Source organism: Piliocolobus tephrosceles, chromosome 3 (genome assembly GCF_002776525.5).
Source record: "Piliocolobus tephrosceles isolate RC106 chromosome 3, ASM277652v3, whole genome shotgun sequence".
Lineage (NCBI taxonomy): Eukaryota > Metazoa > Chordata > Mammalia > Primates > Cercopithecidae > Piliocolobus > Piliocolobus tephrosceles.
Window position 1 is genome coordinate 177,431,693 of NC_045436.1, and position 25,429 is coordinate 177,457,121.

General features: G+C 46.4%; 1 protein-coding gene across 1 annotated transcript in view; it reads right to left on the minus strand.

The window, feature by feature from the left end:
* EVC2 (EvC ciliary complex subunit 2) overlaps nt 1-25,429 on the minus strand; it is a 155,247-nt gene that overhangs the window by 49,304 nt on the left and 80,514 nt on the right. The window contains exons 11-16 of the mRNA XM_023206693.1: nt 20,549-20,788; nt 17,306-17,481; nt 14,874-15,033; nt 10,295-10,749; nt 6,277-6,481; nt 3,273-3,395 (exon numbers count right to left, since the gene is read on the minus strand). Of these exons, the coding sequence (XP_023062461.1) occupies nt 3,273-3,395; nt 6,277-6,481; nt 10,295-10,749; nt 14,874-15,033; nt 17,306-17,481; nt 20,549-20,788 (1,359 nt within the window). The remainder of the gene's footprint in view (nt 1-3,272; nt 3,396-6,276; nt 6,482-10,294; nt 10,750-14,873; nt 15,034-17,305; nt 17,482-20,548; nt 20,789-25,429) is intronic.

Here is a 25,429-nt window from a genome sequence, read left to right on the forward strand (position 1 = left end):
GGAATGTGATTACAGGGCCTGAGTCACGTGACAGCCAGCGGTAACCTAAGGGGCTGAACTTTTGTTCCTCTGATTACAGATTAGCCTTCTTCCCAGCCTACACTGTTTTGTAAAATGCTGTAAATGACTAGAGGGCGCCACAAAAGACCCCTTCCCTCTGCACTGTTGATCTTCCTTACAGATTAACTTTCCTCTTCTCTCACACACAGACCTCATGGCTATCACATTTGCCAAGACGGAATGTTAAATATACTCTTTTAAATTGGAAAGGAAATGAAAACAAGCCATACAGAAAAGAAAACAAACCGTAACTAATTAAACTGTTGTAACTTACAAACTAGCCTTGTGTAGAAAATGTCGTAATCCTGTTAAATCTCTTTGTTTTGTTCTTATATAAGCAAGACCTTAACTTTTAGCTTTAGAGTGCTGACCCCATTTCTCTGCAGTCTGTGTTTCCCAGATGGCAATACCCAGGTTTTCTCTTGGATAAACTCTCGAACACTGGGTTCTGATTCTTTCAATTATTTCAGGTTGACATGGTTTTAAAAAAAGAAAAAGAAAAAACTACAGGAAGGAATGTGCTTAGTTCCTTCTATTAAAATGACTAGTTTGGGCAAAAAAGGAGATGGGTCTGCTGGTTCAGGATCCATAAGGGATTAGAGCTGGGCTTTAGGAAGAGGATGCTCCCTGCTGCAAGGAGAATCAATTAGAAGGAAGGGGGAACAAACAGGAAACAGTAGGGAGCCCGCTGTATGTATCTAAGCAAAAATGGTGCTAGGCAAGGCCGGAAACAGAGGAGATGGATTAGAAATAATTATGAGACAGAGCAGGGAGAGATGAGGTAGGGGCCAGGGAGGGGTTATGGAGGATGTTGAGGTCCAGCCTTGAGCCGCTGGGTGGGAGCGGTGCGGTCTGCACCTCATGTCCCCATGGGTTGCCACCTCTGCATCACCTTCCCGTTCAAGACATTCATCCTGCGACTATGCTCCAAGGGTGCTGGTGAGATGGCCCTTTTCTTTCTCAGTCTGGTCTTTGAGAAGGTTCCTCCACAGGGCTGCTCCCCCATCCACTGGCCATGACCCAGCACTCCAGAAAAGCAGTCTTGTCACAAGGCTTCAACTCTCTGGGTTCTCTCTGTGCAGTGTGGCCTCCAGCACAGTTTAGGATACCCATTCCCTCTGCCAAACCAAACCCCAGCTTTCCCTTCACCAGCAGCTCTTCTCTGACAACAGTCACTTTCACTCTGGCGGGTTTCGCCTCTTACAGAGGATCACAAAGCAGCCGGTACTCACGGAAATGCTCCCTCTACCCCCAAGTGTGGCTACTTCCTCCCTGTGCCAGAAGCTCAATGTGCACAGGACCTGACCTCTCTCCAGCTCTCTCCTCTTCTTGCTGTAAACTAGGAATAAACTGGGACAGCTTGGCTTACCTCTCTCGCTTCTCTTTGGGACTCCGACTTCTGCTCTGCTTCCCTAGGGGTAGGCTGCCCCCACAAGGAACCCCATAGTGATACTGTGATTGGGTGATGGAGTTTGTTTAACTCTCAGGTAGTTTAGCAAGCCCACTGGCTCTCACATTGATGTATAGCTCTTGGAATTTGCCTTTAACAATAGGGAAGATGACATTTTGCCTCTATCTGCCTAATCTTTGTCTTACTGTTCAATTTCATACAGAACCTGGGTGAGAATAGGGTTGCCACTTCCTGGATCCCTTAAGACATCAACAGCCCAGACACACCTGATGGGAGACACTGAGCCCAGAGCGGTTTCTGTGGCTCTTGGCCAGATCACGCATTCGTGTTCTGAGAAATACACCAGCACTAAAATAAAACCAAGCAAAAAAGCTAGAAAAAGGAGATAGAGGGAAAGTAAGAACAAAAACAGCAGCTCTAAAGCATGGCTTCATACATTCATGCACTGAACATACTCCTGTTGGAAATCCACTCTTAACAGGGTGCTGGGAAAGGCAGACAGGCACCCAGGCTGCGGTCACATAGCATCTACTCTTAAGCAGCACCTTTGCAGAGGAGACCTTGCCTCCTCCCGTACCTACAGTCCACCTCGCTGCCAGCCTACTTCACCTCTAAGGCCACATCATCTAATTTATGTCCTTAATAGCACTGAGGACAGTCTATCATTTTAAGTGTTTATCATCCATCTTCCCCAACTAGAATGTGCTCTCCTCTACTGGAGAGCAGGGACCAGGGCTGCCTCAGTCACTGCTGCAACCCCAGAGTGCACTGACACGGTGCCTGGCACACTGGTGCCTCCCCAGAATACTTGTGGAACAAATTAACCATGTGATGGGTACTACGGTGAGGAAGAGTTGGAAGTGGGGTGGAACGAGTGGGAAAATCTAGGGTGTTTGGGGAAGCCTTCTTGGAAGGAGAGACATCCAAGAGCTGAGGGAACACCTCAGGACAGCAAAGGACACAAGTTACTTATCCAGGTAAATAAAGGTGGAAAAGTAATTCCAGAAAGACAGAAGAATACAGATTAAAGCATCCTAGGAGACTGTGTGGTGTGTGCTAGAACATCATGTCTGTAACGGGGCTGCACCAGGCACAGTGGCTCACGCCTGTAATCCCAGCACTTTGGGAAGCTGAGGTGGGCGGATCATCTCAAGTCAGGAGTTCGAGACCAATCTGGCTGACATGGTGAAACCATATGTCTACTAAAAATACAAAAATTAGCCTGGTGTGATGGTGGGCGCCTGTAATCCCAGCTATTCGGAAGGCTGAGGCAGGAGAATCACTTGAACCCGGGAGGTGGAGGTTGCAGTGAGCCGAGATGATACCATTGCACTCCAACCTGGGTGACAGAGCAAGACTCCATTTCAAAAAAACAAAAAACAAACAAACAAAAAATGGGGCTGAAGGGAAAGCCTGGTGAGTTTGTAGGAACATGGAGGAGAGTGTGAGACAGAAAAAGAATGTGATGAAGGTGAAATGGCAGATACACACACCCCAGGATAGTGCCAGGTACAAATACAGCAAGTGACTCAGCCAGAGACGCAGCACCCGAGGGGAAGCCTGAAGGATCCGGTGAGATCCCCAGGCTGAGAAGTGGAGGGGGAGGGTTCCAAGCGGAACGCACAGGGGAAAGGCCCAGGGGGAGGGTCTTCCAACTCTTTCTTACCATAGCACCTGAGTGAGTGAGTGGTTGGATGGAAATGCACGGCACAGCCCCAAGGGCTCTGTGTACCTGCAAATACGTCAGCTATCAGCCCCGCCATATGCAGAGAGAAACAGTGGGTGAAGCAGAAGTACTGACCTTTTCCACCAGGTCTTCAGAGGCCTGTTCCTCACAGAGGTGAATTTTGTCTTCGATGCACTTCTTCAGAAGCTCTCCCTTGCTTTTACTCTTGGACCGTGACTTTCTCACCTTGGACTGTTGCTGGAGAGGGGTTAGGGAAGACACTAGTAAGAAGGCTACCACCAGCAAGTCCATGCAGCCCCCCAGGGCTTTGCAGGTCAAGAGAAGTTTCTGCAGCTCCCAGAACTGCAAAACTCTGCCTTAAGCCAGAGAGGGGAGGAGAGAGGTATGTTCTTCTGGAAGGAGCTCAGTTTCAGAGCCTTTGATCTTCACGCAATCTGGTGGGCAGAACCTCAGCTACGCAGTCAGACAGCAGAACCAAGCTGTGTCCACCTCCTAACTGGCCGTGGGACCTCAGACCTGTCAGCCTCTCTGAGAAGGGGATGTGATGAATGAGGTCCCTGTTCTTGCAATGCTTCCATGACAGTGGAGAAAACAGTCTGAAAACATGGAAACTAAATGAGGACACTAGGAGCAGAGCCACGTTGGCAGACAGGACCTGGAAGCCCAGGGTACAGGCTGGGGTTGGGAGGGGATATCCCCAGAGAAGGCCAGGCAGGGAGCCCATCGTGCACATCTCTGCCCAACTACCAGGCAGTGATATCAGGCCGGTAGCCTGAAACTGGCCTTGGGAGGAGGATTTACACCATGGAAATGGGTGAATGCTACAAGTCAGGATTCCCCTCCCCACCTTCCCTCTCCCCTGAGAGCCTTCCCAGCATGGGTCTGGTCAGGGCCCAGGCCACAGGGAGCCTTGGGGTCATGTTGGAACTTGGATCCCAGCTCAGAGAGCCACAGATAGGGCTGAAGGAAGAGGGTGGTGAATCTGACTTGGACATCTCTTTAGAATTTGCAAGTGCCTTTGAAACTCATGTCCGTGAATGGTCAGGGAGCCCTGGGGGCCACCAGCAGATGAGGTCAAACAGTAGACACCACCTGTTTTGCGGGCCTAGATCAAAGAGAAGTGTGTGGGGAAGAAATGCAGGGGTTCTCTGGTGGTGACACAACAGGTGGGTGAGGACAGCCAAGGGATGGAGAATGCACTAAGCATCCACTAACATTGCTCCACTTGGCCCCATATATCCTCATTATACCCATTTTACAGATGAAAACATGAAGACTAAAACAACGATTTCATCCCCAGGCCTTGGTGCTTAGGAAACTGAGAGCAGGCTCTCCCGCCACCTTCTCTGCTGCTATCTCGGGACTGATAGCAGCAAGCGAAGGGAGCTGCGGCTCCATCCGTGCAAAAGCCTGACCGTGCTGGCCCAGCCTTCCCTCTGGAGAATGTGGAGCGGGCACCTTCATGACATCTGCCTCCTCTGAGGCAGTGGCCAAACCCATTTCCATCTGAAAACCAAGCACCTTGGGCAACTTTGAAGGTAGAAACTTCATCCCTGCCGGGACTCACCAGCTTCAAGGCAGGGAACCAGCAGCTCATGGACTCCTCCCCTCACCTGGGTGAAGTGAAAATTATTTTCCCCCATTGTTCAAAATTATCTAAAATGTTTATAATTTATCCCTTACTCTTATTCCGTATCTCCTACATCCTTGTAAGAACAGAAGTAGGAAAAAAAACAACAGTACTTTAAAAAAAAATTAAAAGAACGTCAAAGCTTCCAAGTTGTTTCTGCATCCACTGGTTTATATTCAGAAAGGATGTGTCTGAGTTTTTTTCTTTCTCTAAGGAAAAGAAGTGAGTTTAAAGTCAGGAAACACCAGCTCCCAGCCCAGTTCTCTACCTCCTATAGGGCTACTCACTTTTCCTCTGCTGGGCTGTTTTCTCATCTGTAAAATGGGACACCATATTGACCTCTTAGCACTGCTGTGAACTTCAGGGGAGATGATGTAAGCTTCGGTGATTTTAATATGTTTTCAGTCTCAACTATCATTACCTTAAGAGAAGTCTCAGATGTGTTTTGCACACATCTGGTGCTTGGCTGGTGGGATGTTTAAGCCAACAACATTGACTGCACACCTACTACGTACTTGGCACTCTTGAGTGCTGAATGGGCCGGGGAGCTTATTTTTAGTGAAAGCACAGACAAAGGGGAAATCAAGGAACCAGCACATTTCAGATAATGATAAATAAAATCATGAAACCCAGCACGTGATAAAGAACGCCTAGGGAGACGGTAATTTTAGGTGCTTAGGGAAGGCTTCTTGGTGGAGGTGGCATTTGAGCCGAGACCTCAACGGGCTACAAAGCATATACGTGGCAGAGAAAACAGAAGTTCGAAGGCCTTATCTTATGTTGGGAGCCCCAGAAGCAGAGCCTGAGGCAGGGATTAGGTGCACGTGGTTTCCTGAAGGAGGTCTCTTTAGGATCAACCTCTTGGGGAACAAGGGAACAGGACGGGAAAGGGAAGAGCCAAGCAAGGCTGTGGTCTCAGGTGAAGTTGAGCCTAAATTGGTCCCCGGGGGCTTTGAAGCAAAAACTGCACCAAAGAGTTGTCTGCCCTCAGGCACATAATAGCTGCTCATTAAAAGGCAGCTGCCAGTCATCATCCTTTAAGACCTTGTGCAAGAGCCCCTCTTTCCCTGACCCACCCAAGCTGAGTTGAGCATCCCTCCTCCACGCCATATAGAAAGGCCTTTTGTACCCAGAGTCAGTCATTAGCTGTGGCTGGAGGAGCGGGCAGGAGAGACAGAGTAATATCTCAGGCCAGGCAGCTTCCATCAGGAGAAGACTGTGGCTGGGCGAGGCTGCTGGTGGATGGTGCAACAGCCCAGGCATCAGGATCAGGGCACAGCACCAGCGGTGTCCACTATAAACTTTAAAGTTGGGACAGCCCTGGAGATTCCTGGAATAGCTAGACACCAGTGCAGCCAGAGAAGAGAGGATAGGGGAGCATGAGGTGAGATGGACTCAGGGTGGTGGAGAGGCCAGACCCTGTAGGCTCAGCAGCTGGGAGACAGCCCTGCTTCTATAATCGAGAGGCCACTGACACGTCCATCCTACCTGCAGCTCAGGGGCAGCCAGGGCCTGGTCCAGCTTCAGGAACTCTGCTTCTCGCCACGCAGTCTGAAATTGCTGCAACAGAACTCGGGCCCGGATTTTGGGGAGGGCCAAGCTCCTGTCCATCTGAGCAAAGCAGCCATGGACCTCCTGCCTCATCCTGAGCAGCTCTTCTTCAGACAGGGAGAAGACTGAGGAGCAGAGCTTCCTGGAAGGAAGAACAGAGACACGTTCTTACACAGAGAAAGCCTGGGGGCTGGGCTGGGGTGATGAAGCTGAAGATGCAAAGCTCATTCCTCAAATCTAGGTCTGCAGAAAAAGCATCGGCTCTCTAATCATGCATTCCTGCCACAGGCATTCCTTGAGCACCTAATGCATGTCACGCTGCACAGGACATTGTATTGGAGCTAAGAACAAGAGCTGGATGAGGCCAGGCTGTGAGGGTGTCTTTGAGGAGGCAACAGGCCTTCCAGTGCCCACGACTTTCAACTAACCTGGTCTCGCTTCAGAAACAGACATGTAAACAAAGCGCTGTCTGCGGAGCCTGGTCAGCAGCATTCGCTATGTAGGACCAATGGACAGGAGAGACGCACAATACTCAGCCCAGGGAGGTCAGGGAAATGGGAGTCCCTTGTGATTGGTTCCGAAGGGTAATGATTGACAGCTATCATTCAGTGAAAACCAATTCCATGCTGGGAACCATGCTGAGTGACTTAAGTGTTATGGATTGAATTGTGGCTACCAAAAAGATATATTCAAGTCCTAACCTGGGACCTGTGAATGTCAGTTTATTTGGAAATAGGGTATTTACAAATGTAATTAAGAAGTGAGCTAAGATGAGACTATATTGGAGCACAGTGGACCCTTAATGCAGTATGACTGGTGTCCTTATAAGAAAAGAGACAAACACATGTGACACGGAAGCAGAGATTGGGGTGTGACATCTACAAGCCAATGAATGCCAAGAATTGCCAGAAACACCAGCAGTAAAGGTATGGAACAGATTCTCCCCCGGTGCCTTCAGAGGGAGCACGGTCCTGCCAATGCCTTGATCTTGGACGTCCAGCCTTCAGAACAGTGGGAGAATACATTTCTGTTGTTTTAAGCCACCCAGTTTGTGGTACTTTGTTATGGTAGTACTCAGAAACAAATGCAATGACCTACATCATCGCTGTTCCTTTCACCAAATTACAGACAAGGAAATGAACAGTCCCTCTTCCTTTCCAGCAAGGCACACAGCCCACTCTAATGGAGAGAATGGCCACACAATTGCTTTCTCAGCCTCAAGGGGGCTGGTTCTGGCCCACGAGATATAAGAGGAAATCTGCTCAGAAAGTCTGGACGGAATTATTCATTGAACAAAGATTCTCTGTAGATTTGTTTGAATGTTCTGGTAATGTTCTGTCAATGCAGCCAGCATCGACGGAGGCTTCAAAATTCAGAATTATCTGCAGAACTCCCAACGTGGTTGGCCAGAGTCAGGTTTACCACACCCAAATCTCAGTGTGGGAATGTGGGGCTGTGGCTCTGCCAGGAAGGTCTCTGGAAAGAGAATGAGACCTTCAGAGACCACGCGGGCCCTCTGCTGAAAACAGTCTGAGGCCTGACCCCATGTCATGTGACACCCATCTTGGGTTCCTCACTTCATGGGGCCCAACGATTTTTAAAGCAACCTTTGGAAACTGTAGCAACCCCCTTGCACCTTCCCTTGTGCAAAGCCTTCGCCCCGCTGTTTGCTGGTTACACCGAACCCAAAGTAAAAGCAACTCTGAGATGACTCTCAGTCATTATTCCTGTCACTTTCAAACCAGATGGGCCCTGAGTGCTCTTGTCTTAATCCTCTGTTACGTAAGTGCCAAGAGAATACAGAAATATAGGAGGCGAGATCTTTGCCCTGAAGGAGTTTGAAATCAAGGCAGGAACTTAGGAAAGAAAGCTCGAAGACACACTTTCTCTTGCAAAGATATTCCTCATTAATTCCTACTTTAGCCAACCAGTTTTACAGCAACCCCATCTTGGTTGAAATTGGAAAGCTTCTAAAAATGTGTTTCAAATCTATTGTGCAAAGCCATTTTTGCATAATGCCTCGGAAATAAAGGCTGCAACCTTTTAGAATCTTAAATAAGCAAAGTATATGAGCAGACTCGCATTGTGTGTATTGTGAGTTGATCCTCTTTAACCCTTGGAAAAATCATACACTTTTCTGATAGCCAAATGAGAGTTCTCTTTTTCCCGTTAAATGGCTAAATCAGCAGTGGCTTTGGTAATACTCCCTGCAAAATGAATCCAAATGAAGTTGAAGAAAATGATCAGCTGGTAATAGGAATGCCAAAGTTAATTCACTTGCTACGAAGAGTCCAAAGTCAGTTTGAATATGAGAGGAGAATTTTCTGGAATGTAGGCTAAGCTGAATAAATACTGTTGAGGGCAATTCATGGGAATAAGAAATGGCATTTAAGGATCTGATTTTTATGGACTAAGAGAAGACAGCATCTTGTTTTCCTTGTCAAGAAAGCAAAAGCTAACAAGGATTAAAAAATAAATGAGGCCAGAATTACAAAAGAGAGAGATGGGAAAGGGCCAAACTTCACTTAATGCAAACCAAGACAGTATCAATCTTTGCAAACACCTGGGGACCTATTTTCCTGGTAGCAAGGTCAGACTCTGGGTATGAAAACTGTGTAGGAAAGGAAAGGATATTAAATCATGGAGGCCAGCAAGATTCTAGGAGATAACTTCTACAAGGGAGGAGGGAAACTGAAGACAGATCGTGTGTCCTTTAAAGCGTCCAAGATGAGCCCAGGCTCTTACATAAACATTGCCTTCACATTTAAACTACTCGATAGTGTCATGTACTGCCAAAAGCACTTTAAATGATTTGATTTAGTTTTCGTGGTCTTCATTTTACAAGCGGGAAAGCTGAGGCCCAGGGAGGTTAAATAAGTTGCACAAACATAAGTGGTGGTCCTGGGTCTTTTAGTCTACATCGCCCACGTCTCATTCAACACTGGTTATGTTAGAGGCCCCTCCAGTTTGCCAGCCGCAAACAACCACCAAAAGCTCTGTTGGTCTCTATTACAGCACAAAAGGTTCCCTTCCTGGGCCAGGCCAAATCCCAGCTGCACAAAGAGCCGGCAGATGTTTCAGGGAAGTAAAGGACTGTGGGCAGTGGCCCCTCTGGAATACGACCCCAACTTGTCTTCATTGTTTCCACCACTCTCCCATGTCTTTAAAAAATTACTTCTGAAATTTATCTTGGGAGGCTGAGGCGGGAGGATTGCCTAAGCCCAGCAGTTCGAGACCAGCCTGGGCAACAGGGTGAGACCCCATCTCTACAAAAAATAAACTAAATATTAAAAATAAATGTATCCATTATTTTCTAGTTACTGCAGCAGGAGTGTTAGGTGTGGTCCACTGCATCCCACTCAGAAGCGGAAGTCATTACATGGTTCCTGAATTAATAATAAAGATACATAGTCCGAGAAATGGACCAGGGATGAAAGGGCCAGGTGAAAGGATGATGTAGTGTGGTGGAAGAACTAACACGAAGGTCAAGATCATGAGCAGCCTTGATGCCTGGTGAAACTAGCAGGGCCCGGAATGGCCTAACCACAAGCTCCCCTTCCCCCTCTGTTCCTGTGGATCATGTTCCCTCCCCAGGGAACACTTCTTATTAGGGGAACCAGCATTTATCCCTGAGTAGCTCCCTGGAGTTATTCAGCCCAGGGAATTATTCAGACAAGCCAATCACTTTTCCCCTGGAAGCCAGGGGCCACCCATCCTCTTGTTACTACAAACCCTATGGCCCTGGTTCTGCACTCCGCTCAATCCCTGTAGGGTCCTGTGTGACATTCGAGGTCCTCCCCGCAGGGCGTGAGTTCATATGACTAATTAACGCTGGTAATGTCATCTGTCTGGTGCCAGGTATCTCATGCTTGGCCATCCCCACAACCACAGGGCAAGAATCTCCCTGGCATCAATGGGGTGGGGAGGGGTGATTAGGACGCACAGGAGCACTCACATGAAGACCAGGTGCTCCCAGCGTCTCAGCTCCGCCTGCTCCTCCGTCGCGGCCTCAGGAGCATCGTCCTTCAGTCTCTGCCTCACGCTCTGGACACCCTCCTGGTCCCTGTCCCTCTCCTCCCCCTCCAGCTGCTCGGCCCGCACAGCCATCTCCTTGCCGTGCTCCTCCAGTATCTGCTGCAGGAAGAGCCAGGGTACGCTGCGCTTGAGCAGCTCCTGGGTCATGGCTGAGTTCTGCAGGCGCCGCAGCTCATCGGTGGCCTTCTCAAACAGCGAGAGGGTCAGGGCCCTGAGATCGTCCAGGGCAGCCTGGTCTAGACGCTCCTGCAGCTCCTCCAGGGCGGTGCCCTGCTCCTCCATCAGGCTCCTCCACTGGTGTAGGTACTGGCCGGCATCCTCAACCGCTTGGAAGGCCTCGCTGATGGAGAGCTGCTCCCTCCGCTGCTCCCTGTGCTGGAGTTTCAGAAAAGAAAATTAAGTGGGGGCGGGGCTTGGCGGGTACAGCCCTTTGGCTGAAACACTTTGGTGCAGGAGGCACAGAATGTTTATAGCCTTTGCCCCAACAATCTCAGATTTGGAAAGTTATTCTGTTTATTATTTATTTATTTATTTATTTTATTTTTTAGATGGAATCTCGTTCTGTCACCCAGGTTGGAGTGCAGTGGTGTGATCTTGGCTCACTGCAACCTCCACCTCCTGGGTTCAAGCAATTCTTGTGCCTCAAACACCCAAGTAGTTGCAATTATAGGCACATGCACCGTGATGCCAGGCTAATTTTTTAAAAAATTAATTTATTTTATTTTTAAATTTATTATTTATTTATTTGTTTTTGAGACAGGGTCTCCTTCTGTCGCTCAGGCTGGAGTACACTGGCACTACCTTGGCTCACTGCAACTTCCATCTCCCAGGTTCAAGTGATTCTACCGCCTTAGCCTCCCCAGTAGCTGGGATTACAAGTGTGTTCCACCACACTCAGCTAATTTTTGTATTTTTTGTAGAGTTGGGGTTTCACCATGTTGGCCGAGCTCCTCTTGAACTCCTGACCTCAAGTGATCTATCCACCTCAGCCTCCTAAAGTGCTGGGATTACAGCTGTGAACCACTGCACCAGGTCTAGAAAGTTACTGTTTTTTAAAAAAAATACGGTAGAATCCTTATGTGTTCACCATTTATTAAACATGTATTTGTTGAGTAGGTAAAGCCCAGGAGACAGACCGCCTGGGTTCTGGTCCTGGCTCCCCCATTCACAAGCTGAGTGATCTAAAGCAGGTATTTTACCCTCTCTGTGCCTCCATTTCCCTATCTGATTGGTAAAATGGGGATAATAATAGGACCTCCCTTTCAGAATAGTTGTGAGGATTATGTGAGTTACTTAACACACATACAGCTCTTAGAAAAGTGCCTGACATAGTTTATGCCAATAAATATCTGTTAGTGTTATTATGATGTGCTAGGTACACAGGATCTGCAAGTTGTAATATCGTAAAGGGGAAATCAAAAAGCTAAGATCATTGAGAGGCAACTTAAATGAGGAGGTCAGTGAGGCTTTTAAGAAAGAAGATCTAAGTGAGACCTAAGGAAGGAGGTCTCATCTGAGTCAGGTAAAGAAATGGGGAAAGAACCTTCCTGGGAGAAAGAACAGTTGGTGCAAACGCCCCGTGGTGGGAAAAAAACATTGAGATGCATAAAGATGTCCATTATGGTGCTCTTTATAACAGTGGGTCCACAGATAGTCTCAGCTCTATTTTTTTTTTCTTTTTTGACACAGAGTCTGGCTCTGTCGCCCAGGCTGGAGTGCAGTGGTGCGATCTCGGCTCACTGCAAGCTCCACCTCCCAGGTTCACGCCATTCTCCTGCCTCAGCCTCCTGAGTAGCTGGGACTACAGGCGCCCGCCACCGCGCCCGGCTAATTTATGGTATTTTTTAGTAGAGACGGGGTTTCATTGTGTTAGCCAGGATGGTCTTGATCTCCTGACCTCGTGATCCACCCGCCTCGGCCTCCCAAAGTGCTGGGATCACAGGTGTGAGCCCAGCCTCTCAGCTCTATTTTGAGAGAACATAAGATGTTCTTCCAAAGTAAGAACTCAATAAATGTTAGCACCAACCATTATCATTAGTCACTCAAACCAGCACTCCTATTTCCTTGCCCATGCAGACATGACTAGTCTACCACAATCCATGTTTATGGGTCCTGGCGACCAGAGAGTATCAATTCATTCATTCTACAAATATGTATTGAGCACCTACCAGGTGTCAGGCAGTGTTCTCAACAGTGGGGATGCAACCTAAGTTTTTGCCTTCATGGAGCTACATCCTAATTCTGGGTCACTTGTAATGTTTATCGACAGTAGCTGCAAGAAATAAGAGTCACAGAAGACTGCCAGAATCTCCTATAGGATGTGGAGTTCATCCTTCTTTCTAGACACTGACCTTCAGGCAAGACAGTAGGGAAATGGAGCCCTGGGCCCCCCTGTTTTAATCCCTTAACCAGTGGCTCAGAGATGAATGGTGTGATGCTCAAAGATGGGGTATGCATCAGTGATCAGGGTCAGAATCACGGCTTTCTGTTGGGTTCCAAACTTGGTAATAAAGAGCAGAGTTTCTATTGATCAAATTTGAAAGTTATTCTTCTTCCCCTCCCTGCAAATCATACCAACCAACGACTTGGGTGTCACCCTGCATGCCCCATACATTCCCTGAATCTGTCCTTATCCCCTGTACTCAGGGGTCTGCGTCAGTTTAGGCCTTCATCCGCTCACACCTGGACAAGTACCAGAACCTCCCATGGGGTTTGTATTCCCAGGTTCCTCAACTCCATCTGACAAGGTGCTCACCTCAGCTTCCTAAATATCACAGATCTGATGTGTCTCTTACCTCCTGAAGACCCTTCAACATTCCTCAGTATCCCTGGATGGAAGGTAACCCCTTAGCCCAGCACACCACGCCCCCATTGACATGCTGCTGCATTCCCTTCTGGGGCCTACCCTAGTCCCTCTGCACACTCCAGCCTCATCATATTCTTAGAGTCCCCAAATACATGCCATGCATGCCACTTACTAGATATTTGACCTTGACCACACACACACACACAAACCCAGTGGTATCTCCCTCGTAGGGTTAATGTAAAGATTAAACAAGATATCCTATATAACATGCTTAGCACAGTGCTAAGTAAGCACCCAATAAATGTTAGCACCTACCATCATCATTAGTCACTCAAACCAGTATCAGGAGAAGCCCACACCCAATATTCAACGTGGGTTCTTTTCTATTTCCCTAAGTGTCGGCTGGCCTGAGAAATAAAGGGAAAGAGTGCAAAAGAGAGAGATTTTAAAGCTGGGTGTCTGGGGGAGACATCACATGTCAGCAGGATCCATGATGCCTCTTGAGCCGTAAAACCAGCAAGTTTTTATTAGTGATTTTCAAAACAGGTGGGAGTGTATGAATAGGATGTGGGTCTCAGAGATCACATGCTTCACAAGGTAATAAAATATCACAAAGCAAATGCAGGCAGGGCAAGGTCACAGGACCACAGGACGGGGCGAAATTAAAATTGCTAATGAAGTTTCGGGCACACATTGTCATTGATAACATCTTACCAGGAGACAGGGTTTGAGAGCAGACAACTGGTCTGACCAAAATTTATTAGGTGGGAATTTCCTCATCCTAATAAGCCTGGGAGTGCTATGGGAGACCGGGGCTTATTTCATCCCTTTGTCTACAACCGTAAAAGATAGCTGCCCCCAAAGTGGCCATTTTAGAGGCCTACCCACAGGGGCGCATTCTCTTTCTCAGGGATGTTCCTTGCTGATAAAAAGAATTCAGTGATAGTTCTCCTATTTGCTTTTGAAAGAAGAGAAATACAGCTCTGTTCCGTCCGGCTCACCGGCAGTCAAAGTTTAAGGTTATCTCCTTTGTTCCCTGAACATTGCTGTTATCCTGTTCTTTTTCCAAGGTGCCCTAGATTTCATATTGTTCAAGCACAAATGTTCTATAAACAATCTGTGCAGTTAACGCAATCCTCACAGGGTCCTGAGGCGGCATACATCCTCCTCAGCTTACGAAGATGACCGGATTAAGAGACTAAAGTAAAGACAAGCATAGGAAATCACAAGGGTATTGATTGGGGAAGTGACAAGTGTCCATGAAATCTTCACAATTTATGTTCAGAGACTGCAGTAAGGACAGGAATAAGAAAATATAAAAGTATTAATTTGGGGAACTAATAAATGTCCATGAAATCTTGACAATTATGTTATTCTGCCACGGCTTCAGCTGGTCCCTCTGTTCAGGGTCTCTGACTTCCCGCAACAAACCAGCACTCCTAATTCCCTTGTCCATGCAGACATTACTAGTCTACCATGATCCTCTGCTGTGCTTGGGCTGGATAAGAACTGTAGCATCCTGCTGAACATAGCCTTCCAAAAAGTCACTACCAATCAACAGGCACATCATGGTGCCTGCCCAGCTGCCCTTCTGATCCTAGTGCACCAATGGCAATGTCTGGCACAGTACCTCCACTTGATAGGTATCAGAAAGTGCTTATGCAAACAATAAATAGCATCATGCCTTATATACCTTTTGTAGCAACTCTCGTCTTCTCTTAGTCATTAATTTTTGGCGGAGTTTTTTCTTTTCCTGCTTTAAGTCATTGTCCAATTTCTGCTTGATTGAAAAGACTTCCGTCTGAGCCCGCTCCAATAGCATTTCCATTTGGTCTTCATCCAGGTACCCTGCTCTAGACGGAAAGAATGTAAAGTTGGGAATGTAGTCTCCAAACTCACTTGTAGCTTAACTGCTATTGTGCCTGAGCATTCATCTCCATATTAGTTTGGTTTGAATCAGAAAATCTTTACCCTCCAGAAGAATTAGGAGAATGGGCAGCTAAGACATTACTGAAGTACTAGCAGCGTAAGGGCAGAGAAAACTCAACACAAGAGAGACATTATTAGGGTGGAAGTGGGCAAGAGTTCTGGGAGAAAGTAACATTTGAGAGGACCACTGTGGTGCAGACAGAAGTTTCCAAGGGGAGATGGTGGATTAAAAATCCAGAACAGCACAAACAAAGTCAAAGAGGCAAAAGCAGGGAATCCTCTGTGTGACAGTTAATTTTATGGACCAACTTGATGGGCCCAGATGAAATGTTCTTTCTGGGTGTGCTGTGAGGGTGTTTCCAGTGGAGGTCAGCATTTGAATCAGTGGACTCAGTAAAGCAGATGGGCCTCCCCAGTGTGAGCTGGCATCATCCAATATGCTGAGGTCCTGAATAGAACACAGAGACAGAGGAAAGAGGAATCTGTCCCTTTCTTTTCTGCCTTACAGCTTACAGTGGGACCTCTCATCTCATCTTCTCCTGCCCTTGGACTGGGACTTACACCAGCAGCTCCCTCTGGTTCTCAGGCCTTCAGATTTGGACTGAATTTCACCCTTGGCTTTCCGGGGTCTCCAGCTTGCAGGCAGCAGACAAGGGGATTTCTCAACGTCCATAATTGCTTGAGCCAGTTCCTATTTATTTAGGAAGCTATTTGTATGGCAGGCTGGAAACAGCAGATGATGCTGTCTATATGTTTATATATCCTGTTGGTTCTGTTTCCCTGGAGCACCCTGACAAGTACATTCTGCTATTAGCATCATCACTATCATTCCTAGACTGCCTGCATCCCTGGGCTGAGTCCCCAGCTTGGCCCAGGGAAGACTCTCAATGGAGGTTCCTTGAAGGAATGAACAGGTGAAGGATAATTATATCTTTTAAAATAGAATTTGAAAAGAAGAGATGAAGCATCTTTCCCTGGTGACTGCTCACAACCAGCTGGTGGGCCCTTAATTTCAAGGCAAAGAACTGTTTCTTTCACTTGAGTGCAAATTAAAATCAGGAATGCCAAGTAAATTGCAGTGATAAATTCATTAGCATCTTTAGGTGGGGAGTGTTTGCATAATTTGCACCTTACCAAATCCTCATTAGACAGAGCAGGAGAGGGTCAAAGTCCCAATAAGGTTACTTAAGTAGCAGAACCACAGTAAAACAACAGATCGTCATAAGAAAGCCATTTTATAGTCATGTCCCTATTCATTTCAGAGCTTCCTGTAACCTAAAAGAATAAATTTTGTTCTTTACAATTAAGTCACCTCAAAGAATAGCTGAGAAGGAATGCTGGAGAGAGGCAAGGGATGGCACTTAGAACTCTGTGACACCACCATATACCTGACCACATGGAATCCCAGGTGCTGCTCAGAAAAGCCATTTGAAATCCAAGACAAGCATCTCTGTGTTTGTACTTAGTGTCAAAGGTGAATGCAAGAGCCGGCTGTGTGCTAGATCTTAAAGAGAAGTAGGCTCTTCCATCACATGGTCGACGTGAGCCTCATCACTGATTTCTCCAGAATATGCTGTTGGGATTCTGCTTCAGAATAATCCTGTGTGGGGATGTGTAGCTACATCAAAATTGGCCATGAGGGGGGCTCATTATACAGTTGTCTAGACTTTACATATGCTTTTAAAATTCTGTAACACAGAGGATTTTTACAAGATAATTCTTCTTTAGAAATAATAAGTGAGGAGCAGTCAGCACATATGCTGAATAAACAGAAGTAGTCTCCAGTGAGGAAGGTGTCAGGCAGTTCATTTGTGCCATGGTGTGAATGTCACCTCCAAAACTTGAAATTTAATTGCCATTGTGACAGTATTAAGAGACGGGACTCTTACGAGATGATTAGGTCATGAGGGATCCACCCTCATGAATGGATTAATGCCATTTCTGTGTTAGTTATCACAGGAGTTTGACCCCCTTTTTCTCTCTGTCTCACACATGCACTTCCTCCCACTTGATGCCTTTCTTCCACGTTATGATGAAGAAAGAAGGCCCTCATTAGATCTTGAACTTCCCAGCCTCTAGAACTGTGAACCAAATATATCTCTCCTATTTATAAATTACCCAGTCTGTGGTATTCTGTCATAGCAGCAGAAAACAGACTAAGATAGTTTGCACTGTTGGGACAGTGTAGGGTGGTACCTCTCGTGCTTCTGGATGAGGTGAGTCAGCTGGGCTGCAGCGGTGCTCAGAAGGCCCTGCACACGGGTCTCTGATGACTGGAGGTTCTGAACCAGATATTCCCTGTGGCCAAACCTTTTACTTAGATGATACCTCTTACTAGCCTGGAAAAAGTCCATTAACTCTTCTACATTCTCCTGTCAATAAAAAAAAAAAATCAAGAAAATATGCCTAATTAAAATTTAGAGCATAATCTTTCTAGACATTTAAAATATTATTTTTCCTTTTATAAGAAAAACGCAAGAAAAGAAACATGAGAATTAACACCTTTAACTTCCCTACCTATAACAAAGGCTTATGAGAAAATTACACACAAATAAGAAATGACGGCTTTGAAAAGGTGCATTCTAGACCCAGATGGTAAAGAGTTATCAAAACAGCTTTACTGCCTTGCGGAACATAAACTTCACTTATTCGCTATCCTTCATCCATGCACACACCCCTGAGCTGAGCACCAGGAGGATGTGCTAAAGTTCTGGAATAAGTCAGCCATCAGCCCAACCCCAAGGAGCTCCCATCACCACAGAGAAGACAAGACCAGGGTGGGCACAAAGAAAGCAAGAAGGTTTTCCCTCAGCCTGCAAAATGAACAAAACCCAACCAAACCCAGGAGAGTAATAACCTAGCTAATGTGAGGTGTGTTCTCTGGACCTAACACTGGGCCAAGAGTGTTTCATGTCTCATCTAACTTAACCTAGGGAGACAGTACTATTATTCCCATTTCACAGATGAGGAAACTGAGTCCACATCAGACAAAAGGCTGAGCAGGGATTTGAACTCAGCAGTTAATTCCAGGACCTGTACTCTAACATCATAATAGGCTGCTTCCAAAAATCCCACTTTAACCAGAGGCATAGTAATTAGACCAGGAACATCAGTAGAACTACTCTATGGACTGGCTTGGTTGTCCTTTTTCCATCTGTGGAAGTATCACCCATACAGTGGGTAACCAAAAGTGTCAACGCTTGTTCAACGGGGAACATACGTTCTCCTTTCCACATAAGAGCTGTAACATCTCCACATCTCGACACTTGGGAATTAGCACCATCCAGTCGTTGAAAAGCTGCGTGGCCAGTCAGGTGTGGCTTCACACACACTAGCATCTCCCTAAGAGCTACTGGCACCAGAATCCACACAATAAGAAAGTTGTGGCAATGTTCCTGTTCTCCACGGAATGGGATCCATGCCTGTTGACTGATGGGTCGTAAGGAAATTCAGAATTGGCATGCTTAAATACTCTCATAGCTCTGGTCAAAAAAGCTTATATGGCAGTACTGTTATCACCTGTGGAGTTACTTCTTCCGGCATAATATCATTCACAACAGCATGCATTCTTTTTAACTTGAGTGCTCTGGTATTGAGAGTCAGCCATTGCTCATCATGAGAGTAAAATGACAACAACTCTGTAAATATCTAAGTAATGCCATGATGTCTGAATACCAAGCTACGAATACGGCAGAATTTGTGCTTTATGTGCGTATATAAATCTAGGAAAACCTAGATTAAATGGAGCGGGGAGCTCGTTCTCTTTATGTCCGGGGTGCCTGCTGGGAGTGGGAGGCTTGTGACGATTACTAGGTCTCCTCCTGGGACGGCCCTAATGTCTTAGTCCTCATGCACTCAACCTGGTGCTGGCTGCAGGTCCCTGGAGGATGGGCAGGGCCAGCCTTTGTCTCTGTCAGTAGTTGGGAGAATGCTGAGGACCTGCCCACAGATGCAGGGACAGCTGCCTGTGCCCGCACCTCCTCTGGATGTTCCAGTTCATCTTTCGCCACTGTGTTAGCAACGGAGTAATAGAGCCTGGTCGTTAAGCCCTGATTCCCCCTAGGTGGATGTGGCTCATTCTGCTATGGGTGGAGTCTGTCCTTCTAGTACAAATAGGGAATTTCACAGTGGGAAAATTAACCAGCAAGCCAACTTTCTGGAATGATTTTCACTTATAAAGATAAAAATGAGATAGCAGTGTCCACTACATCAGAAAAAGCACTGCTCAAGAACCACAGTGATGCACTCATGACTGTGAACACATTACTGGACTGAGGAACGAATCAACTCCTGTGGACCTGACTCTGCCAGATGCTGCTCCAAGGCCTCCAGCACTATTCAAAGGTACCCTTGCTGTTTTAGAAACAGAGGTTGGCTCAAAACCTGGAAGAGGCAGCCTGTCTGAACAATGACATTTGCATTTCTCAAACATCTTACTGACATTCGAGATAGGAAGTTCCATACAGTAAAATAAGAGTTTGCTCACAATCACCCTTACCATCAGCTACAGCAAGCTGTCAGCACCAGGGATAGTGCTGGAGCCAAACAACAAAGTGCATTCTTGTAAAGCAGTGATGTCACTCTGTGTGCCTGTGTGTGCATGCACGTGTGCACGTAAAATACCTCACACAGGCCTCCTAAGAAATTCCACAGTGATGTGCACAGTTTCAGATAGACTGTTTTCACTACTGCCTAAGAAATTATTCTGTTGGACTAACAACATTCTCACTCAAGCTGACATGCAAAAATACACAAATCCCTCCAAGTAAATCCAGGCACAGATACTAAATCCTACATATACATCGATACACGCACACATACATGCGTGTGTGTGTGTGTGTGTGTGTGTGTATATATATATATATATATATATACACACACACGTATTTATTTTGAGACAGGGTCTGGTTTTGTCACCTAGGCTGGAGTGCAGTGGTGCTATCATGGCTCACTGCAGCCTCCACCTCCTGGGCTCAAGCAATCCTCCCATCTTGGCCTCCCAAAGTGCTGGGAGCCACCAAGCCTGGCCTACATTTATTTTCCACTGCTATTTACACTAAACATATGTTATGCCAAGCACTAACTTTCCATGAGTCAGCTCATCAAATTTTCATCACACCCTTGTGAGTGTGGGCATTCTATCACACTCATCTTATAGGTGAGGAAACTCAAAGAAGTGAGGTAACTTGCTCAAGTTCACGCAGTAGACCAGTGGTGGAACTGAAATTCGAATCCAGGTTAGCCGGAGTTCAAGACCTGTACTCCAAGCCACCATTTTCCCTGCTTACTGGAAACCCACACACCAAGAAATAGAAGAGAAAGCTCACTAGTGCACAGTACAAAGGAGAGGCAGGACTGAATTCTGAGAGAGGAGACACTTACTGAAACAATTCAGAAAAATTACTTTTCCATCACAGCCAGGCTGATTTGAGGCATTACCTGTATTTTAGAATAATTTTGTAGCAGCGTTTTAGCCGCCTCTGGCTTCAATTCCCCTTTGAAAATAGCACTTTTTATCTGGGTAAAAAAGATACGGTGCAGTTCGTTTCTCTGGAAAACAGCTAGCTGTCTGTGAGCTTTGGCAAAGTCTTCTTCTTGCTGCAAAGCGAGAGACTTCCTCAAGTGCTCCTGTTCCAGGCCATGGAGGGTCCGCAGAAGGCTGTTGCACTCTACAGCAGACTGGAGAGAGGAGAGGCAGCACGTGAGAAACTGACACACTGAACATGCACCTACATGTGCATGCAATGCAGTGTGTACAGGCACATGTGCACACACAATGTGTACATGAACACACAGGTGCATGCACATATGCATTACAATATATCCATACATGCACATGCACATACAATATGCACACACACATGTGCACACACAGAACATGCACACACACAAGGCACAAGTACATGTGCACACACAGCATATACACACACAGCAAAAACAACATGCACACATAGACACACACACAGTACCAAGCTCACAATAATGAGGTTACTAAGCCCTGGAATATGCTATTCCAACCTGTCCTCCCCTGTTATCTAAATGTTTTCTAGAATAATCTTAAAACAGAATATTTACAGGGGTGGAAATGTGCAAATCAAACTGCTAGAAAATAGCCTATAAAAAATGGAAATTTTTTTTTTTAAATGGAAATCTCTTCACTATCAATGGATCATGCTGTCAGGCTCACAAGATTATTTCCCCTGTCTTTCATTCTCAACTTTGCTGAAGAGAAAAATACCAGCAATCAGGCCCAAGTGGAGATCCTTTGGGTAAGGGGAAGCAAAAGAGGCGTTAAGAAATGGCTGCTTGGATGCCTGCATAGTATGAGGTCCTGCATGAGGAAAGAAAGGAAGCTTACCTCTACTCAGCTCCTGATGCATCTGCATTCAGCCTCCCCGCAATTTCTCAGTAAGACTCACGCCCTCAGAGGGAGCGGTTCTTCACTCCACACGGGTAGGCGGGATTCTAGAATGGACCCTGAGTCCCAGTCCCCAGTACACATGCCACATAAGTTCCCTCCCTTTGAGCATGGGAATAAATCTGATTAAGTCACTCCTGTGGTTGGTTTATATTATACGGCAAAGCTGAGGGTGTCTTGATGATGTAATTAAGGTCACTAATCAGTTGACTTTGAATTAATCAAAATGAAGACTCTTCTGGGTGGGCCTGACTCCTTAAAAGCACTGGAGTCTTCCTAAAGACACAGACCCTCTCCTGCTGGCTTTGAAGAACCAAACAGCCATGCTGTAAACTATCTACGTAGAAGGGAAACTTCTAGGAGCCGAGGGCTTCAGTCTTGTACCCACAAATAAGTGAATTCTGCAAACAGCTTGAATGAGCTTGGACCAGGACCCCGAGCTCCAGAGAGGAATGCAGCCCAGCCAAGACCTTGATTGCCAGCCTGCAACACCCTGAGCATAGCTCACAGTGAAGCTGTGCCCGGACTCCTGACCATGGACACTGGGACAATGTTAGTCAATTTGTGTGGTTGGTTAGGCAGGAATAGAAAATGGACACCCTCCATTTTATAGGAGAAGAAACACAAGCTGAGAGAAGGGAAGAGCTTTCCCAGATTCTCACTCATGCTCAGCAGGGGAGGAAGGGTGTTGAAAGCAAGTGTTCAGGCTCCAAGCTCTGAAACCACACAGACAGTGGAGCTTGTTGGTGAAGTGAAGGCGAGAAAGGCTTACACATGCAGGAGGCGTGGGTACAGCCATCCCAAACGGCCAATAGAGGCCTGGCCTTGGGAAGCAGGCAGGTGTGGCATCATGCCATAGCTGAGCAGAGGCCCCGGGAAGGCAGAAGGGGCTCCAGTGCAGAGGGCAAGGGCCAGAGCTCCCTCAGGCTAAACAAGGTCGGAATGCTCTATCACCCACCGGAATTCTCTGGTTGCAGTAAATAGCATCACCTGCTCCCTAATTTCCCAAGTCGCAGACCTGCTCACCTCCACTTCCAATAACTCACAGAAGCTCATAAAGGTGATATGCTGATCTCTAGCTTTCTCTGTCTCTCCAGCCCCTTTTACTTATTGTTTGATTTGTTCAGAATCCGGGCCAGAAAGAGAAACATTATTTGGAGCCTTCCAAAGAGGTCCAAGGGCCAACACATGGCATCCCCTGCCCTGCGGGTGCTCACAGCAAAGCCTAGTGGATGACAGTAGGGGCCACAAGGCTAGAAGTCAAAGGTTTTCATGTGCATCCTCTTGGCAACTCTGTCAGGACCCATGCCCACACTAACGGTTTGCCTTGCCCCCCAAATAACAATTCAGTCTCTTTAAAAAGCTGATTTCATAACAAAGGATTAGATTCGACAGAATGAGTCACTCTATTACAGAGAAATGGTATTCACAACTGACTTGGTCTAAATCAAAGGATGCAATTCACCAACAACCAGGAGAGTGTCAGGACCCTGAGTCTGGGCACCGCAGGGGCATTCCACTACGAATGACTAGCTGGTGCCTAGTTATGTCGGTTCATCCATCAAAGTGACTTTTTTTGGACAGTATAGAATTTGACAAGTCGCAAACTTCAATTTATTCTAATTAATAGAAATGAAATATGGGGTAATTTCCATTTAGCTTCTCACAGACAAGATAAAAAGCAGACACACACAAATCCTAAAATAAAACTTTGGGGCCTTTTTTTAGAATTGTATGTCTGCAGAAGAATAAAGTATGAGGCAATAATGTATTTGTGCCATAGTGAAACACTCTCTAAAATACATGTGGACAGGACTCCCATGCCCACTCCAAATGGGAGTTCAGAGCCTTGCGGATGCTAGTTCCATCCCTGACCTAGTTCGACCTCCTGTGGCAGAGATGAGAAAACTAAGCCCTAAAGCAGGAGAGACACACCCCCGGGCCTGCCAAGTAGGGGAGGTCATGTTTGCAAACTAGTGAGGCTGCCTGATGTGACGGGCACTAGGAAGTACTGGGGACCGGGGCAAAGAGCAAGCTCTGCCTGTAGGGGCAGCCACTATCCCGTCCACCAAAGGGCTCTGCAGGAATACGGACTTAACACAGCTCAGTCTTCCTATCCTTTAGTTGGAAATCTGGGTTTTCTTATATAAAAGTTTATATTTTAAATATTGTCAACAAATGTGCTTTTTTTTTTTTTTTTTTTTTTTTTTTTTGAGATAGAGTCTCACTCTTCCACCCAGGCTGGAGTGAAGTGCTGCGATCTTGGCTCACTGCAATCGACACCCTCTGGGTTCAAGTGATTCTCCTGCCTCAGCCTCCCGAGTGGCTGGGATTACAGGCGTCCACCACCATGCCCAGCTAATTGTTGTATTTTCAGTAGAGACAGGATTTCACCATGTTGGCCAGGCTGGTCTCAAACACCTAACCTCAGGTAATCCACCTGCCTCGGCCTCCCAAAGTGATGGGATTACCACACCTGGCCACAAATGTGCATTATAAAGGAATGTGAAAGTAATGATTACTCACCCCCAACACCTTATTGAACTTCTCAATAAAACAGACTTCAGGGAGATAAGGCACATGTATCCTATGGTTTCCAACACCTAGAAAAGCAAGTGTCCCATGGAGGGAGTGTCCCATGGAGGGAGTCAGGGGGATAAACCTGAAGGGAGAGTACAGAAGTTCCAGTGTGAGAAGCACAGGCCCGCATCAGGCTGGCTGGAGCAGCTGCTGTGCATACTATTGACTCTACAGCATCACAAAGTGAAATCCCGCTCAAAAGCCTTGACTGTGCTGTCATACTCCCCGTACTCAACTTAGCAAGACAGGCATATTGTAAAAGTATTTTATAAAAACAAATAATCAGAAACGGTGACAATGTCAGAATTCCTGTGCCGAAGGAATCTGTTCCTTTAGGACAAAGACTCACACAGAGGGGTTAGAAAGCCTCAGGCAGCCCAGGACAAGACAGCTGCTGGGCCTCCTCTTTAAGTGGCAGAAAAACAGCGGGGAGAGCCTGGGTAGAGAAGACGAACCCCAGAGGAAGGACCCAGCTCTGAACTGGATGCAGGAAGCCGGATTGCCAGTCACTTCCCCTCTGGGCTTCGGTTTGCCCACCTTCAAGTAGAAAGAGTTCCCATTCTGTGTTCTATGCCATGGGCATCTTTAAAAATTACATTCAGTTATGAATCATAGTAAACCCTTGTCCAGGGTTGACTCTGTGCCGAGCAATGGTTGAGGTACTATATGAGAATTAACTTACTTATTCTCACAACAGCCCTCTAAGACCTCAGGCTTCATGATTATCCCTGTCTTAAGGATGGGGAAAGGAGACCCAGGGTGACGGGGCAATGTGTCTACTGGAGGAAAAGAATGAGGAAATAATCCCCAGCTACCTGCCATCCATGCCTATATCCCCCAATACTCTCCCCAGGGCTTCTCAATGGAGAAATGCTTTGAGAACTATAAGGCACTATATACGCATTTAAATATTATAATATGAACACATTTCAGCTCTCCACTAATTACAGTCAGCTCTCTGTATCTGTGGGTTCTGCACCCATGGATATAACCACCTGCAGGTCAAAAATTTCTGTGTGTATTGAACATATACAGACTTTTTTTTTTCTTGTTGTTATTCCCTAAACAACGCAGTACTATTTTTTATACAGCAATTATATAAACTATTTATTACTGTATAACATTTATATCATATTAAGTATTACAAGTAATAGAGATGATTTAAAATATACAGGAGCATTTGTGTACGTTATGTGCAAATTCGACACCATTTTATAACAGAGACTTGAGAATTTGTGGATTTTGGTATCCATGAGGGTGGGATGGTGGGGAGGGTCCTGGAACCAATGCTTCCTGGGTATCGAGGGAGGGATGACCATATT